This window comes from Alligator sinensis, unplaced genomic scaffold (genome assembly GCF_000455745.1).
Source record: "Alligator sinensis unplaced genomic scaffold, ASM45574v1 scaffold795_1, whole genome shotgun sequence".
NCBI lineage: Eukaryota > Metazoa > Chordata > Crocodylia > Alligatoridae > Alligator > Alligator sinensis.
In genome coordinates, this window is record NW_005842758.1 from 713439 (window position 1) to 731048 (window position 17610).

The following is a 17610-nucleotide window of genomic DNA, read 5'->3' on the forward strand; positions in this document are numbered from 1 at the left end:
ATGATGAGAGATTAAAAAGACTGTGATCATCCACCATAGGAAGGAGGCAAGAAGGGAAACAATAAAAATGTACAAGATAGTGAATGATAGAGTAGCTGGGGAACAGAAGCTTCTGCTGTCTCATGATGTGAGAACAAAGGGATGACTGATTAAAAGGGGGTGATTTGGAATTGCTAAAAGAAAATGTTGTTTCACACATGAGGCCAAAAACTAGGAAACTAAGAAGTGTCTGAGCATTTGTACTGATAACAAAAATATTCAAAATTATGAAGGGTAATGATAATTAAAATTTGGAAGGAAAACCAATCTCTATTAAACACCACGATGGGGCCCAGTTTAGGGAGCAGAGTATTCCATGTGTACAGGGTTTCACCACTCATCACATCCCTTGCCTGCTGCTTAGTCAACATGTAAATAAGCAATTTATTTACTTCATTTATGGCTAACTGCTGCTTTATTCAGACAGATAATCCCTTTGAGTTAATTGGAACTACTGAGTGATCAAAGCAGAAAAGAGAGTTGGCTCTTAAATTTTCAGCATAAATCATCTTCTCCATTTTGGTTACAACCTCCATGTAGTCTGGATCACTCTGGTACTGAAGTGGTCCCTACAGGAACCATTGTTTTATGTGTAATCTCACAGCTGTACAGAGATACATTTTTACTCACCTGCTCCATGATATGATCTCTGTTGCTGAAGAGAATTTCACTGGGCGTTTTTGCTACCATGTTGCTTATACACTTAGATCTTTTCCACTATTCTTATTGTAGATTTTCTTGAAGGGGAGAGAAATTTTATATACCCTTTTCAACATTAAGCAGAAGTTGGGTTTTCCTTAAATTGTGCTTTCTTTACAAAGCATCTCACCAACAGTACTATGTTTTCAGAAGCAAATGTTAAAAATACTAATAATCAAAAGACAATATTTGATTTTGGCAAATGAAGACTTTTGTAAAAGCTATATGAGAATTAATTTAGCTATGAATGTAATCTGCACAATTATAATATTTACATTTGTTAGGCAAAAATGAGACCCACTACCTGGATATTAGGAATATACTTTGTCTGTGATTTTTCATTATCATCTCACCATATGTTTCATTGTTCACTGCTGTTCTTCAGGATGAAAACAGCTGGTGAAATATAATAAATTAGTCATAACTTTGATAACCTGTCTTATTTTATAGATAAAAATAGCTTCCAACCTCAATTTCACTCGCTTCATTTCATCCATGTCTCTATTTCTAATGTTTTGTAGCACCTTGAATACTTGCATCTACATTACCTGAGAAACAGCATCATTGCTGTTTCTCCAGTAGTATCATTAATTTGAGACACTGTTTAAGATGGACCAGTACTATGGCAATTTCTGAATATTTTGGTCACTCCAGCATTTCAGGGGTCCAGTATTCCCCAAAGAATTCGAGAAGCATTGAGGTATTATTTTTTTTAGCTAATCATTGCAGAGCTGATAAAGAATAAATTTGGTGATAACACAGGACACCCATGCTTTAAGAAATGCATTGCATCACAACATATGAAAAGTATGTCTTCAGATGTGTAATATGTCAGTCTAATTCTCTCAAATAAACCCTTGAATTGTGTTCTGTTCCAATTTTAATTTTAATGAATATTCATGTAGGGGATATAAAACATTAAAACATGATCACTAAATTTAGGCAATAGCACCAGACTCTTAATAACTATTACTGTTAAACCCCAGGTTTGGGTTTACATTTAAGGACCTCTTCCCAGTTTTGCAATTTCACTGTCATTTCAGAGAAGCAAGAATGGCAAAAGCAGAATAAGGCAGAAAAATCTTGACCTAGTTTATCAGCAGTATGTAAAGAAGGATAATGATGATTTTTTCAATGTTATAATTTAACACTTTGAGTTTATTTCATTTTTATTTAGCCCATACTGAACATTGACCAGTCATTTATTATTTTGATATCTGTTTCTATCCCCTTACAAGCTGTCTAGAAATAAGACAAGACACAGTTCAGTCACAGAAGCTAAAAGTCCAGAATGATTTTGACACAACTCTCTTCTTGAATATTCTCAGTTGACCACTACCACAAGAAAACATGGTCAAGGCTTCAAGATCTTTGACCCCTATTAATCTAATGGCTATACCCTGCAGCTCTTAAAATATTGTACATAACTTAGGGCCTTGTTACACACAAATTTTGGGTGGCTCCTGGAGCTCTTAACCTCCAGATACTCTGCACATTAACACTTGAAACTGGTTTTAAATACTCATTAGGTGGCTCAAAGTTACACCACTTCAGGGCAAGATTATCTCTGATCCATGTTACCCAGCTCATGTTACACTGAGGTATAACCACTGTAAGCTACACCTTAGTATAAACACCCCACCTACTCCCCCTCTTTCACTGCCCTCCCCCCCCCCCCCCCCCCCAGCCCCCCCAATGCCCAGATCCCTGATCACCAGGGATCCAGGTTTTCCATTTGCCACAGAAAAATGTGGTAAAACACAGATTTTTTCATTTTAAGGAAAAAAAACACAGGAAACGGTAGGTTTCCCCTTGCAGACTGGTAGAGTTCCAGCTTGCAAGAGGCTGGGAGGAGCAAGAGGAGGCTGGTCAGGCAGGGGGCATGTGCAGATATACACAAGCACATGGTCACCAGGCTGCCTGGAGAGCAGCTCCCACAGGTAAATGTTGGGGGGAGATGGGGAATTCAGGCCCCCATAGTGAGGGATGGAGGGAGGGAGGGAGTTGGGCATGGATGGGGATGGGGCTGCTGCCCAACCTGGGTGATGCTTGCGGTCTGGGGCCAGAATGTGCAGCCGCAGGGTCTGGGCAGAGAGCAGGATGGAGCTGCAGGAGGTTCACTGGGGGAGGGGCTAGTTCCCCACCACTGTGCACATTCCTGGGGGAGTAGTGGGGGGGCACATGCTTCCCAGATTTGTTCATGGGGATGGGGCAGGCTAGCTGCTTGCAGGCTCAGGGCTCCCCACCCTGCTGCCCTCCTCCTGGGGCCTCCATGACCCAGTGGGTAGGACCCAGCATGGCAGGGCTGGGCGGGGAAGCTCAGTGCTGCCACCATAAGCCAAGCACTACCATGGCAAAGCACCCCCTGCCAGCAGCAGTGATGGGCACAACTCCACACGTGCAGGGGATGCTACACCGTGGCTGCACCTGGCTCAAAGCAGCCGCACTGAGTTTCTCCACCCCACTCTGCCCTGCCATGCCAAGTCCCACCCACTGAGCTATGGAGGCCCTGGGGAGAGGGCAGCAGGGTGGGGCGCCCAAGCCTGCAGTGGGAAGCCTGCACCCACCCTGCTTGTGGGCTCCAATCCAGTCATGTTGCCCATTAAGCAGGGAGAGCTGGACTCCATGCTCCACTCCACTGCAGCAGCTACTGCCTCCCGTGGGTGGCAGAGCTCAGGTGTTGCTGTGGGGAGCAGGGGGCTGTGGACCTGTGTCCCTGGCCCTGTACCGTGGCAGCTGAGTGCCCCCTCTGGCAAGGCTGGGGGGGGGGGGGGCTGTGGGTGGGGAGTGCATGGCACTGGTAGGGCCGGGGGAGCAGTGGGTGGCAAGTAATGGATTTGGGGCCTGGTGGGGGTCCCCCCATGGTCCCCTCCCCCTTCTTACAGCCCCCTCCCCCCACTTAGTGGCATGGAGTCCAGGTCTAGCTCCCTGCAGCGGTGAGCAGGGCCTACCCGAATCTCCTCCGAATCTTTTCCAAATTGATTTGGAGGCTTCAGATCAATACGGACCTTTTTATCGGTCTCCCGATTCAATTTGGATTCAGCCGCCGATTCAAGCCGAATCTACTCCAAATCAAATCAGCAACTGAAGCTTCGCACAGCCCAACACAAACCAGAAGCAAACCCATTTCACCTTACATATTTAAATTTTCCATTCATCTGTGTACCTTGTTTCTTGTTCATAATTTAATTCTGTTTTTAAATATGTATTTTTGCTTAGTGTGTATACTGCAAAACAGTGCTACTCAATACATGCCCTTTTTGTTTAAATCCTACCACAGAAACATGCATATAATATCACTGTAGTTCATGGTGTTGGTAGCCTTTGCATTTTATAAACATTTCCTTGTAGAGAATTTTCTGCTTGAATGATGTTTTAGCTTGTTTTAATCATTTATAAACCCCACTTAAGTAGCCGTTTTGGTAATCAATCTATTTCTAACAGTAAATTTAAAAATGTTTTTGAAAGTTAAAAATGTAATGTTGTACTCCTCAGGGGGAAAAAAACCTTTGACAAATTTCTTGTTTCAATATATTGCTGTCACTTCCTTCAATGGACCATTTCAGTGCAGAGTCCATAGTTCAAATGATTACAAGAAGGGAAAAAACATCCCTCATTCCTCTTATTGGTTTTATCCCATTTATAGCCAACCTCACAGGCACTAGTCTTCTAGACTAGACTTCTGAACACAACTCGCAGCACTCAGCCACACTCACACAAATCTTTAGTAACTACTTTTTCATCTTCACCATAATCAAGGGTTCTCATTTTAGCATGAGGAACATTTTCAATCTTTACTTCTTAGTTGAAATAAAATAAACCTGTTGCTATGGATACCCATCCTAGTATGAGATAGTTATAGTGAACTTCACAGAAAACCACTGTTTCACAATTACCCTTATTCTTTAAGTACCATAATCTGTATATTACATTTTTGTCTCAGAAAGCATATTTACAAATTAATCTTGATTTCTTTTTTTTATTATTTCTTTTATAGCTGTAACTTACACAAGTTACAAAAAAACACCACCACCAGTACCCCCTCGTACTACTTCCAAGCCACTAATCTCAGTTACAGCACAGAGCAGCACAGAATCCACCCAAGATGCATATCATGATAGCCGGACTCAGAGGATTTCCCCGTGGCCTCAAGACGGTCGAGGGATGTACAACTCTACAGACAGTTTGGACAGTAACAAGGCCATGAATCTCGCCTTGGAGACCGCAGCTGCACAACGTCATGCTTCTGAGAATCAAAGCACCTCAATACGAACCAGTGACAAGGCCATTTTAGTGACAAAAGCAGAGGAGTTTCTTAAGAGTCGACGTTCCTCTATAGGGATTCAGGTAGCCTATCATTAACATCTGTTCAGTGATGAATTGCTTGCCTTGGTTCTGTAAATAGCATAGAATGAGTCATTCACCTTCACTGGTTCTGATAATCTAACAAACAACCCCTGGCTGCTTAGCATTAATTGTAATTCACATCATGGCCGTGCAGAAAAGTCTCAAACTAATGTGCAATACCTGGAAGCAAAATGAATGAATAAATCTTTAGGGAGGTTACCTGTCATTAACACTTGATATGAAAATTATACTGAAAAGCTCTACAGGTGAACAGTATATTCATCTCCTTCTTCCTATGAATTAATAGTCCTTTTTATAGAATTATTCCAGTTTTAAAATATTTGTGTATAGTTTGTCATTATCTTTTTTTTTTGACCTTGGGGCCTGGGTGATTTACCAAGTCCTTAGTTGATCTTCGACTTTAAAAAAATAAAAAAAACCCTGCAGTCTAGGTCACCAAACCAAGATTGGGAGATTTTCTGAGGATAAAGAAAATACCAAATGTACAGCTAGAGAGGAAATTATAAACTGAGTAATTAAAATTAATAAAACATATCCTTTTAGTATTCCTTTATTTGAGCAGCAGAAAAAAATATATTTATTTCACCCAACAAAACTTCTGCTATTCTGTGAAACACTGTCATGAAATTGTGTCATCTTAAACTGAACTAAGTAAAATAATCCAGATTGCAGTTTTTAGTTTCTTCTACTAACTGGCAGGCTCAGTTTAGTAATGTTTTTTTGCTTACATCTCAAGGAAATACTGACTTTTATGAAAGGCACTGCAGGTGACTCAGAAAAACAGTTCAGCACCCTGTGAAGATGGAGGAGCAGGTGTATATTTAGGTGCTGATGCTGCAAACATATAGGCCAGTGAGTCTCAACTGGGGTGCTATGGCACTCTGGGGTGCCACTAGGTCCTGTGAGGCTTCTACAAAATGCGAGGAGACAAACAAGTAAGTGCAAGGTCAGGCTTGTCCTTACCTGGCCAGTCTCCCACCCCCAATCCCTAGTGCCTCTGAGATAAGCACTGTAATATGGATAAAGTTTTTGAAATTGGGTGCTACTCAACTCACAAAAATTATAAAGCCTGCCAGCTCCAACAAGTTTGAGAATCACTGACTTAGTCACTTCAGGTATATGCCCACTGACATCAGTGGGACCACTGCTGTGATTAATACTTCAGCTTTTGCAGAGGAAGTACCATAAGTACTGATATAAGTCTGGGAATTATAGGGCTTCTGGGAATGGCAATACAACTCTAAGGGTGCTCCATTATAGCAAATCCCAGAGTAAGATTACCAAAAAATGCACTTAATCAGATATCCCAGTGGAATGTTATTGGGGGTTTTTTGTGCCTGTTAGGAAACAACAATATGTACTGCAGTACTGTTCTTTTTAAGTACCAGGTATTTCATTTCCCTTAATTATGATCCATAAAAAACATATCACTTTAAGCATGCCTTGTCTAAAATATGGACATTCCATGCCTAACATCAAAGCATGATATTCTACTAATGTTACATAGCTCAGGTACTAGACATAAGAAAGGGTACATGATTTGCTAATAAACTGCCTGCCTACCTCATAGTATAAAGACTCTTTGCTAAAGCATCCCATAAAAGAGAGTAGAATATGTGATAGCAATGGTAGCAACATATACAGATCACTACATTTCAAATTCTTTACAAAGGAATTAATCTTACAGCTGCAACCACAAAGCTGTATCCTACAAAGCTGTTCAGAAAAGGGGCTTAGCAGATAATGATGGAAAGCTCAAAAGAGTAGCAAGCCATTTTTGTTACCCTTTAGCCTGTTAACCCAGAATTCCCTCTTCAAATAGGAATGGTATGTAGGGTGGTTCTTATCTGTTCCTTACAGCAGCTGAGCCCGAAGGTATATAACACACATGTGCCTCACCTCAACCTCTATATCTAAACAATTAATTCTGAAGCTCTGATTACATCACTTCATCCTGTCTCTTGCTAGAGGTGACGACCAGTACCTTTCATAGGGATCAGAGCCTTTTTGTATGCAGTATTTTTGGTAATATGTGCTTATAATTCCTTAATACATCTGTGCAATGATTTACAAAGAGACAGGGGAATCTCTACAGCAACACATCATCTGGTCCTTGGTCTCTAATGCTGGTTTTCAAGTGCATTCACTGTAAATGACAAAAAATGTTTGTCAAAAATGCAGGGTCTGAAAAAGTCTAAACATATTTTCTGAAGTACAGACACCTCTCATGCACCTTTTTTTGCAGCATGTGTAAGGTTAAAACTACAAAATTATCCCAGGACACAGTGAGAGGCAAGGATTTTTTGTGGGTGATATCTTTTACTGGACCAGCTTCATGGTTGGGATAGACTTAGACAAGTTTTCAAATGCAAAGCATCTGATGAAGATCACCTGATGAAGTATGCTTCTCATTGGAAAGCTTGTCTTCAGATGTCTAGTATCCTTTATCTTCATTTATCTAGTCTCCCTAAGTCTATTGCAATCATGCAATTGGTCCAATAAAAGCTATCACCCACAAAAATTCTTGCCTCTCTCATAATTCCTGGACCAAAACAGCTACAAAATCATTCCAACAGGACCTAACACACAGCAATGTTTTACTATTTTTTTTTCTGAGGTAGGTTCCAAATGTTACATATGCATAAAAAATATTAATCTGTAACACTTTAAAGCAGAAAACACATTCTGTTATTTTCTTGTTGCCTTGTCTGCACTGAATAATACGCCAAGTAGAATAATTTTGTTTCAAAATACAGAAATATTTTAGTTCATGCCCCTAAATACGATTGAGCTACTTCATTTATTTTAGCCTCCTGCATGAAAACACCCACTGGAGATGTTTTATTACATATTTCCCTGATAGACTACAATAGTAGCTTCCTCATTAGAATGCACGGCAGCAGTATTTCATTGCATCTGCATTTATTTGCATCAATTAATTAGCTAGAAGTGTGGATAATTAGTGCATTTTTAAATACTGGAATGATTTATCAGATTGCCATTTTGGCTAAAAGGGTTCTATATGATATGACAGACTATAAATATAAGGCACCCTGATATTGTGAAAATGCTGTGTCCATATATATTGTGAACAAGATAGATTTAGATCAATCCATCAATGTCCCTATATGCAGAACTCCCCTGGACCATACTGAGTGTTTCACATAAACCAGCTGAATAACCAACCCTTTGCAAGAATAATAATTTTTCCTACACCCATTCAAGCCAAAGGACATTTTGTCACTGATGTGCAGGATCAAACCCTCTATTCCTGAATATGGGCAAACTGTCAAATGTTTGAGTTTAAGTTAAAATGCAATCATGTATCTTTAAAAAATGCATATTATAGGTGTTGGGGGAATTCTGTGATTTCCCTACTTTTTAAAGTAAAATATCTTGACCTCCCACAATTGAGACCCTTGCACATCGGTGAACATGATGGTTAACAGAAAACCAAATGCTGCTACATTAAACTTTACCTGGCCAGGAGGCCAGTCTAGAGAGAGCACACAACATTAATATTTCTATAACGCCCAGGTCCAGACCAGTGGATTTTGAATGAATATATTCATTCTTCCGAAGGTGATGTAATTTCTTTAGATAAGATGTGGTAGGTTATGAAATAGCTTTATTTTAAAACATCATTTAGTTTATTTTTTTAAAGTGCTAATATAGCAATTGTACAGTTCAAATTCCTTGAATTCAAATAGGAATCAATATTTTTACTGCTATTTTTCCAGGACTTTTATCCTTTATCATAGTCATCACTCATACTTCTCATACACTCATACTTCTCCTAGAGACTGCCATGCTAAAACAGTCCTACAAATAGCCTAATATATATTAAAAGTACTTTGGATTGTAAAATAGAAGAAAAAATATGATTGTATCCACATCTTATTTATACCAATTATTTCATATGATGCACAATTTGACTTCTGTTTCTAAAAATTACCAAGATATTACAAATTGAGTGGCATATTAAACTACTGTAGTATAGAAACAATAACTATAGATGCTTTGATTGACTCAAGATATTTTTGAAGAATGGGGGCAATTTTAGTATAGAAAATTGGCTGTTTTCTTCTTTTGTCATACATAGAGCACTATAAATGTGATTTTTGCACAAACCTCATTATGATAATTATTATTCTAAACCAAAAACTAAAAGTAAAGCAGGGATTAGTTTACAAATTTGCCAGTATCTTTTTGGTGACAAAAGGGACTTTTTTAGTTTCATGATTAAAGGAAAAATGTGTAGATTTGTTTTACATTACAAGTCTTTTTCATGAAGAACTGCAACCTACAATTGAAACTGAAACTTTTTTTTCAACACAAAACATCACTGTTTGTGTTTATGTGATGGATTGCTATAAGCAATTTTACACATATCCATGCCTGGATTATATCAGCCATGCCAAGGACTTTATCAACTTTCTCTAAAATTGTGCCAGAACCATAACTCACTGCATTTGAGTGAAGGATTCCACTCAACAGAAGGCTTAGGATCATATGGATAGCTGAATTTTTTAGATTCTCTGACTGATGCTAAATTCAGGCTACTAGCTGATGTCTTTTGTGTCTACAAATGAAATCCTGTTCAAAACTCAGTGGGAGGTTTGCCATTGTCTTTAATAAGGTCTGGATTTTACCCTATGTATTGATAGAGATCATAACAAGCACTGCAGTTATGCACAGTGTTATAATTGGATAAATGATTTTAGGGTGACTTCTATACTGTATAAAATTACTTAACATATCTAATATATCTATATACATGTATATATATACACACACACACACACTTTTTAGGTTTGTTTAATCTAATTTTGTGAGATTAAACTTTTAAACATTGTATGCAGCACAAGTGAAGCACAATAAAGCACTTTTGAATGTTTGAAACCTGCATAAAATAATTATTAAAATTATTTTTAAAAACCCTTAATTAGCTTTTCTATAACCAGCCTAATGAACCTGGAATTGAACTGCAAAGTCCAGGCTTTTTTGCAAGCATTAGAATGGATGAAATTCACTGAATGCAGTAAATTTTCAAATAATTACATTCCACATACATGTTTTCCACATATACATTAGGAGGTGGATTTGTATGCAGACCCACAACCATGAGACTGGACAAAGAGACCATATTCCTTTGAAGCTTTTCAGACCTTCCTGTCAGTCCTACAGTAAAAGCTTGAAGCTTGCCTAGAGGGGCACTCTCAGGGAGGTGAAGGTGAATGAGGTAGAAGAGCAAAGTCACTGTACAGGAGCTAAAACATGGTAAATCTCAGTGCAGATACTCAAATTGGCCTTAGTTCATTGAATCTTAATTCTTGGCTAAGGCAGCCCTATGTCAATTCACTCTGCAGTCTTTACCTCACTAGATTTCACTGGCATTCCTAGTTTTAGGTATGTTCTGTGACTTTTTTCCTCCATTATCATATGTGGTAGATAAATACAGGTGTTTCATTAAGGGAAAAAGAGATTTGCATATAGTTCAGGAAAAATACTTTTTTTATTCCTTTTTCTCAAGATAGCATTCAATGAGGCATGTGTTTGACTGTCAGAGATGCATAGCAGAGGAACCTAATTATATCAGCCTTCCTCAGGCAGCACTAAGATACTCTGCAATAGTATCTTTTGGGTGAAGGCAGGGTAAAGGTGTACCTTGTGGACTAACTAAATAAGAGATGCATCAGCTTTTGGCTGTGATACCATTCTCATTTACCAGAAGCAGCAGCACATTACTTCAACCCAGCTCCACAGCATTTGTATAAATCATGTGCTTCACTGGGGATTTCTGGCGCTCTTAGCTAGAGCTCATTTAATCAGCTATTACATAAAAGTGACAAAAAGCTCCACTAAAGCACCCAGTCTATACAGATGTTAGGTGAGCCAGGTCTAGCTAATGCGTTGCCTCTTCTGGGCATGTGCTGGGCTTGGCACAAAAGCATGGTGAGTTTAAAGTAAAGCATCACTTTTTTTTTAATGTCTGCAAGCAGCCACAATGACAAGTTAACTGAACACGAGCTCCCAAGTTTCTACTGAATCTAGATTTACAGACAGGTTTTGAACTAACATAAGTACTTTAGTTAAAGGTATGAATTTTTACCAAAATAGTTATGTCAGCAGAGGGCATTGCCTGGACACAGTTATGGCAGCATAAACTAATACAACTACAGATATCAAGCAAGGTTGTATGACTTTTAACTATATATAACTAAAACATAAATTCTGTGTAAAGAAAAATTCTAAAGAAGAATATGTTATTGTTAAATTGATAAGGAATAAAGAATAAAGGACCTGTTATTGCCACTCTATTCAGTATCAGTGACACTCTTACTAGAATACTATGTCCAGTTCTGCTGTACATGCTTTAAAAAGGGTGTCAACAAATTGGAAAGAGTTCAGATGGACACTGTAGAAATAATCCACAAGCAGGAAAAAAAACAACACCTTGTCATAAGAGGCATATGGATTTATTTTATATTGTAGACCTCGGGAATGTTTTTTCCAGTGAATAGTAAATTTGATGGAAAATGCAATTTTGGGGAAGACAAAACCATTCCTAAATTCATGTCGAACTCAGCACATAACTTTGTCCAAAAAAGTGAGGGAAAACAATTTCAAAAAGCTTAAAAGTTTCATTTGGACATTTTCCAAGTGAAATGTTTCAAATTTTCAAAACAGCATTTTAAAATTTAAAAAGAAGAATAAGAAATGACTACATGAATAATACATTTCAGGGTGACTAAAACATTTTGGGTCAACTTAAAAAATACATTTTTGTTTTGCCAAAAATGTTTCTATTTCAGATCAGCCCAAACATTTTTTTTAATTTTTCACTTTGGTCACCAAACCTAATATTTATTATTCTCAGTCTTGCACTATTTTTTTTATCCAATAGAAAATTATCAGGTAACTTAATCATGGCAAATAAGTGGTCATGGACAACACATTTCTGAAAGCAGAAGATGATTTAATCTGTTAGACAGAGGTATGCAGAGATCCTATGGATAGAAACACAAATTAGACAAATTCATAGTAAAAGTAAGGTGCAAATATTTACCATAGAAGTATTTAATGATTGGAACAATTTACTAAGAGGTATGAAGTCTAGAACTCTTTAAATTATTGCAGGCCTTTGTAAAAATAGATGCTGTAAGTCAACTAGAAAGTATGAGCTTGATGCAGGAATCACTTGTTGAATTATGTAACCTCCATGGCCATGCCCGCATGAGCATGGGTGTTTGGTTCCCTGGGGACAACTAGCAGCGGGACACCTTGTGCGACAACTAGTTGTCCCAGAGGAATGTCTGTGCCACATGCCCTCTGGTGCATGGCGATTACCCCAAGTGAAGTAGGCGCGGATGGAATCAGCACTAGACTGCCCCAGCAGCCTTATCTGGGGTCTTGAGGGCCTCCTGGGGCTGCAGCAGTGTCAATTCTGCTGCTTGGAGATGGGCCAGCAGCCAGAGTGTGGCTCTGGCTGGCCAGGCTTCAGTTCTGAGTGGCGCACATGCTTTTTTGCACAGGTTTTTTGAATACCTGGATATCCAGGGCTCAAAAAAAAATCCCCACGCTGCTCCCTGGCAGCTGAATCTGTAGTATGTGGCACCACAAATGAGTCTGTTGCCCTACATACTGCATAGCTGTGCTTGTCTGGGCATGGCCTATATGTAGTTGGTCATAATGGCTGGGGACAGACATTACACATAAAGTGGTTTAAGTGATCAGAAACTAGTTTAAACCTGTAACAGAACAGACATTCAGTGCACATAAATCAGTTTGAAAATGGCAGTTGGAGATAACCCTGGTTGAATGTAGTATCAGACTGAACTAATTTGGCTCAAACCGGTTTGAGCATGGAGTCATCACTGACTCCAAGATGAATACGGGCCGACAATGCGAGGTCACGGTCGGCAGGGCTAACCGGACCGTATCGTGCATCCACAGGTGCATCTCAAGTAGGGCCAAGGAGGTGATCCTCCCCCTCTACGCAACAGCTGGAGTACTGCGTCCAGTTCTCCAGTACTGCGTCCAGTTCTGGGCACCCCGCTTCACCCCGCGTCCAGTTCTGGGCACCCCACTTCAAGAAGAATGTGGACAACATTGAGAGGGTCCAGAGGAGGGCCACCCGCATGATCCAGGGACAGCAGGGCAGACCCTACAATGAGAGGCTACAGGACCTGAACCTGTTCAGCCTTCACAAGATTAGGCTGAGGGGGGACCTTGTGACCGTCTATAAACTCACTAGGGGGGACCAGAAGGGTTTGGGGGAGACCTTGTTTCCCCTAGCGCCCCCCGGGATAACAAGGAATGATGGCCACAGGTTGTTGGAGAGTAGGTTTAGATTAGACATCCATAGGAACTACTTCACAGTTAGGGTGGCTAGGATCTGGACCCCATTTCCAAGGGAAGTGGTGCTGGCTCCTACCCTGGGGGTCTTTGAGAAGCGGCTCGATGCCTACCTGGCTGGGATCATTTGATCCCAGTTTTCCTCCTGCCCAGGCAGGGGGTCAAGCTTGAAGATCTACAAGGTCCCTTCTGCCCCTACTTCTATGATTCTATGAATACGCAGAATCAACAGGCAACTGGTAATGTCCCTCTGTTGTTGTCTTAATGGTGTGATAAACACTAAGCTAGGGGTAATAAACACTGTTATCAATTCCCTGCTGGGCTAATCAGAGCCTCCTGCCAGGGCCTGGCCACCCCTCCCCCTTCAGCTCACTGCTGGAAGGAAGGAAGGGCTGATCTAACGCCCCCCAGCTTTTAGCCTGAGCCACTGCAGGCATGTGCCTGTATGTCTGGAATGTTTGTTCAGTTACAAAGTGATTTAGCCTAGCCAGGTTAGACTAACCTGCAAAGATTGAATCAGTTCGGGCTCAGGTTTTTTGCATCTCTGTCCCTGTCCCCTAGCCAATAGGTACTTTTGACTTTAAAAATCTACAGTTGTAAACAGACCTTACATTTCTCTGAAAGATAGTCTTTTATCCCTAATCTTACAGATGTTCACTGCCCTTGTTCTGCTTGAAAGATGCCACATTCCATGTGCTAACACTTCTCCCCACCATCATGGTGTATATCTGTAAGGTTACTCAAGGTCATTCCAGGGAAAACTCTATTCAGGCTGTGTGTTCCTGCAGAGAAGCAGCAATGCATCTTGGAAAGGCTATGTGTGTAAGTGGCTGTGCTGCTCCTGTTTTGATCTGGCTCAAAACCCAGGATAGTCATGTACCATGTCAAATATGATGTCTGTTTACAGCCTATGGGTCAGGGTCCCTCCCTGGCACTACCATACTGACCTTCTCTGAGATGGTAAACTGAGTAGTTCACACTATTATTTCCACCATCTGTCTCTTCAGGCACTGTGTACTTGGAGACCACTGATCATGTGGGAGCAGTCAGGATGGGGGGCAGTGCAGGATGTCACTGTGCCTATCAACTCCACTACAATATCCAGAAAATATCTTAATACTATTATTGGTCAAGATGTAGTGATAGCTGTAACAGATAATATATATAATGTATTATGTATTATAGATTCAACTAATTAATGGGGTCTCCACTTGCAGCACTTTGTTGAGCACTTCGTTAAATAGCTCCAGAGGAGTTATTATAGTTAAAACACACATATGGTTATTTTTTAAAGTTTGCAATATTTAAATATTTTTCACAAATAACTGTTGATCTTTTCCTTATTTGTCTTTTAACATAATCAAAACTTAAAAGTACTAAAGATCTAGGAAGTAGTCATGCAAATTGTTTTCTTATTTAGTTAGCCCGTCAGCTTTTAAATGAACAACAGAAAAGGGAAATAAATGTAAGCCTATGTATTATGTAGCATTTATTATTGCTTGTCTAATATTAGTTTAATATAAAACCTATTTCTACATTTTCTAAATTATTTTTAGCAAGAAATTTCACTCAGAATAACCATGAAAGTCTCCAGCCTGTATCATGCATTTATCTGACAATTAATAATGATTTGATCACAAAATATATTTCAGCAGACTGGACTTCCTGATGGGAAGTATTACAGCAGTAAAGAGGCACCCCTTAGTGACACACAGAAATCACTCATAAAGTCAGACAGGTAAATCCTGATGTGAATTTCTGAAAAATATTTTGAAAATGCAAATATACACATATGTCTCTGCTTGTTGTAAATTTCCCTTAAGCTAATTGAAGTGCAGGAGGTAATCGTTGCAGTCTTACTTTGGAGATTAATTGTACCATTAAGAGGAACTATGTTCAAATGAAACAGATTCATAGATTGTAAGGCCAGAAGGGACCTTGGAAGATCATTGGGTCCAGCTCCCTGCACCAAGCAGGAAAGATAACTGGGGGGTCAGTGACCCCAGCAAGGTGACTATCTAGTCTCCTTATGAAAATTTCCAGGGTATGTGATTGCACCACGTCTGGAGGGAGTTTTTTCTACAGTCTGGACACCCTGACTGTGAAGAAGTTTTTCCTAATGTTGAGCCTGAATCTATCTTCTAGGAGTTTGTGGCCATTACTCCTGGTTTTCCCCTCGGGTGCCCTAGTGAACAGTTGCTCACCTTGATGTAATCCCCTAATGTAGTAGTAAACTGCTACCCGGTCCCCTCTCAGCCTTCTTTTCCTCAGGCTGAAGAGTCCCAGATCCCTCAGCCTTTCCTCCTATAGCTTGTCTTTTTAGACTCTGATCATATGGGTGGGTCTTCTTTGGGCTCTCTCAAGCTTGCCCACCTCCTTGTTACAGTGTGGTGCCCAGAACTGGATGCAGTACTGCAGCTGCGGTCTCACCAGTGCTGAGTAGAGTGGAACAATCACCTCCTTGGTTTTGCTGGAGATTCATCAATTGATGCATGCCAGAGTATTATTTGCCCTGTTGGCTACAGCTTCGCACTGCTGGCTTATATTCATACTGTGGTCTATTATTACCCCCAAGGCCCTTTCACTCATGGTGCTAGTCAGTTTGGTGCCACCAAGCCTGTAGGTATGTTGGTGGTTGCTTGTCCCAAGGTGGAGCACTTTACATTTCTTGACATTGAACTTCATCAGGTTCTGATCTACCCAACTTGCTAGCCTTTCTAGGTCGTCCTGTAACTGTAGCCTACCTTCAAGTGTGACCATGCTTCCTCATAACTTGGTGTCATCCGCAAACTTGGCCAGCGAGCTCTTCACCCCCACATCCAAATCATTAATAAAGATGTTGAAAGTACTGGACCAAGCACCAACCCCTGTGGGACACCGCTGCCCACTTCTCCCTAGGATTACACAGATCTGTTCACTATGACACTCTGGGTCCTATCCTACATCCAGTTTCTCACCCACCCAACTGTCTCAGAGTTAAGCCCACAATCCTCCAATTTTCTCATGAGGACATTGTGGGATACTAGATCAAAGGCCTTTTGGAAGTCTAAGTATACAATGTCAACCTGCTCTATCATGTCCAGGTGGTGAGTTACCTGGTCATAGAAGGAAATGAGGTTCATAAGGCAAGATGTGCCCATGACGAAGCCATGCTAGCTGCCATTCAGAATCTCACCTTCTGCAACCTTATCACAAATAGGCTCCTTGATGAACTTTTCTAGGATTTTCCATAGGATGGAGGTTAGGCTTATTGGCCTATAGTTACCCAGGTCCTCCCTCCTGCCCTTCTTGTGGATGGGCACAACATTGGCCCTCTTCCAGTCCTCAGGGACTTCTCCAGAGCACCACGAGTTGTGGAAGAGTTTTGCCAGGGTTTCCACTTTGGCCAGCTCCTTCAGCACTCTCCTGGACCGGCGGCGCTCAGTGGCAGGCGCCCCCCTCCCCAAGTCCCATGCCCCCCCACCCCACTGCACAGCTTGTCCCAGCCCCAATCCCTCCCTCGCTGTGGGGGTGTTGATCTGTCTCCCACCCCGTGCCCCTTCCCTCCCCGCACCATCCACCAGAACAGACTTACTAGCTGGAGGCAGCTGTGTCCATCTTGGTGAGGACTGCTGCCTGTTTAGTCTATGGCCGAATCTGGAAAGCGGTGCTGAATCTTTGGATCTGATTCAGCCAAATCAAATGAGGAAAATAGTTTTTCCTCCAAACCCTTAATCATTCTTGTGGCCCTTCTCTGGACATTTTTAAGATTCTCAACATCTTTTTGGATGTGCAGCACCCAGAACTGGACACAGTACTCTAGCTGGGGCCTCACCAGCACCAAATAGAAAGGAAGTATCACTTCCTTAGCCCTGCTCGCAACACATTGGCTAATGCATCCCAGTATGCTTTTAGCTCTGTTGGCTACAGCATCACACTGGAGGCTCATGTCCGTCCTGTGATCAACCATAACACCAACGTCCGTTTCAGCCTTTGTACTGGCCAGGGCATCTCCTCCTAACCTATATTCATGTTGTTGGTTACTTCTCCCCAGATGAAGCACTCTGCATTTATCCTCATTAAATTGCATCTGATTCCGCTCTGCCCACCTTTCCAGCTTGTCCAGGTCTGCTTGGATCTGCATCCTATCCCCTAGCATGACACTTT

General features: G+C 40.9%; 1 protein-coding gene across 1 annotated transcript in view; it reads left to right on the top strand.

Moving 5' to 3' along the window:
* Positions 1-17610, top strand: part of DLGAP2 (DLG associated protein 2) — a gene marked incomplete at its 3' end in the record, with an annotated part of 139939 nt that overhangs the window by 99241 nt on the left and 23088 nt on the right. Inside the window, exon 6 of the mRNA XM_025216647.1 lies at positions 4736-5085. Coding sequence (XP_025072432.1) covers positions 4736-5085 — 350 coding nt within the window. The remainder of the gene's footprint in view (positions 1-4735; positions 5086-17610) is intronic.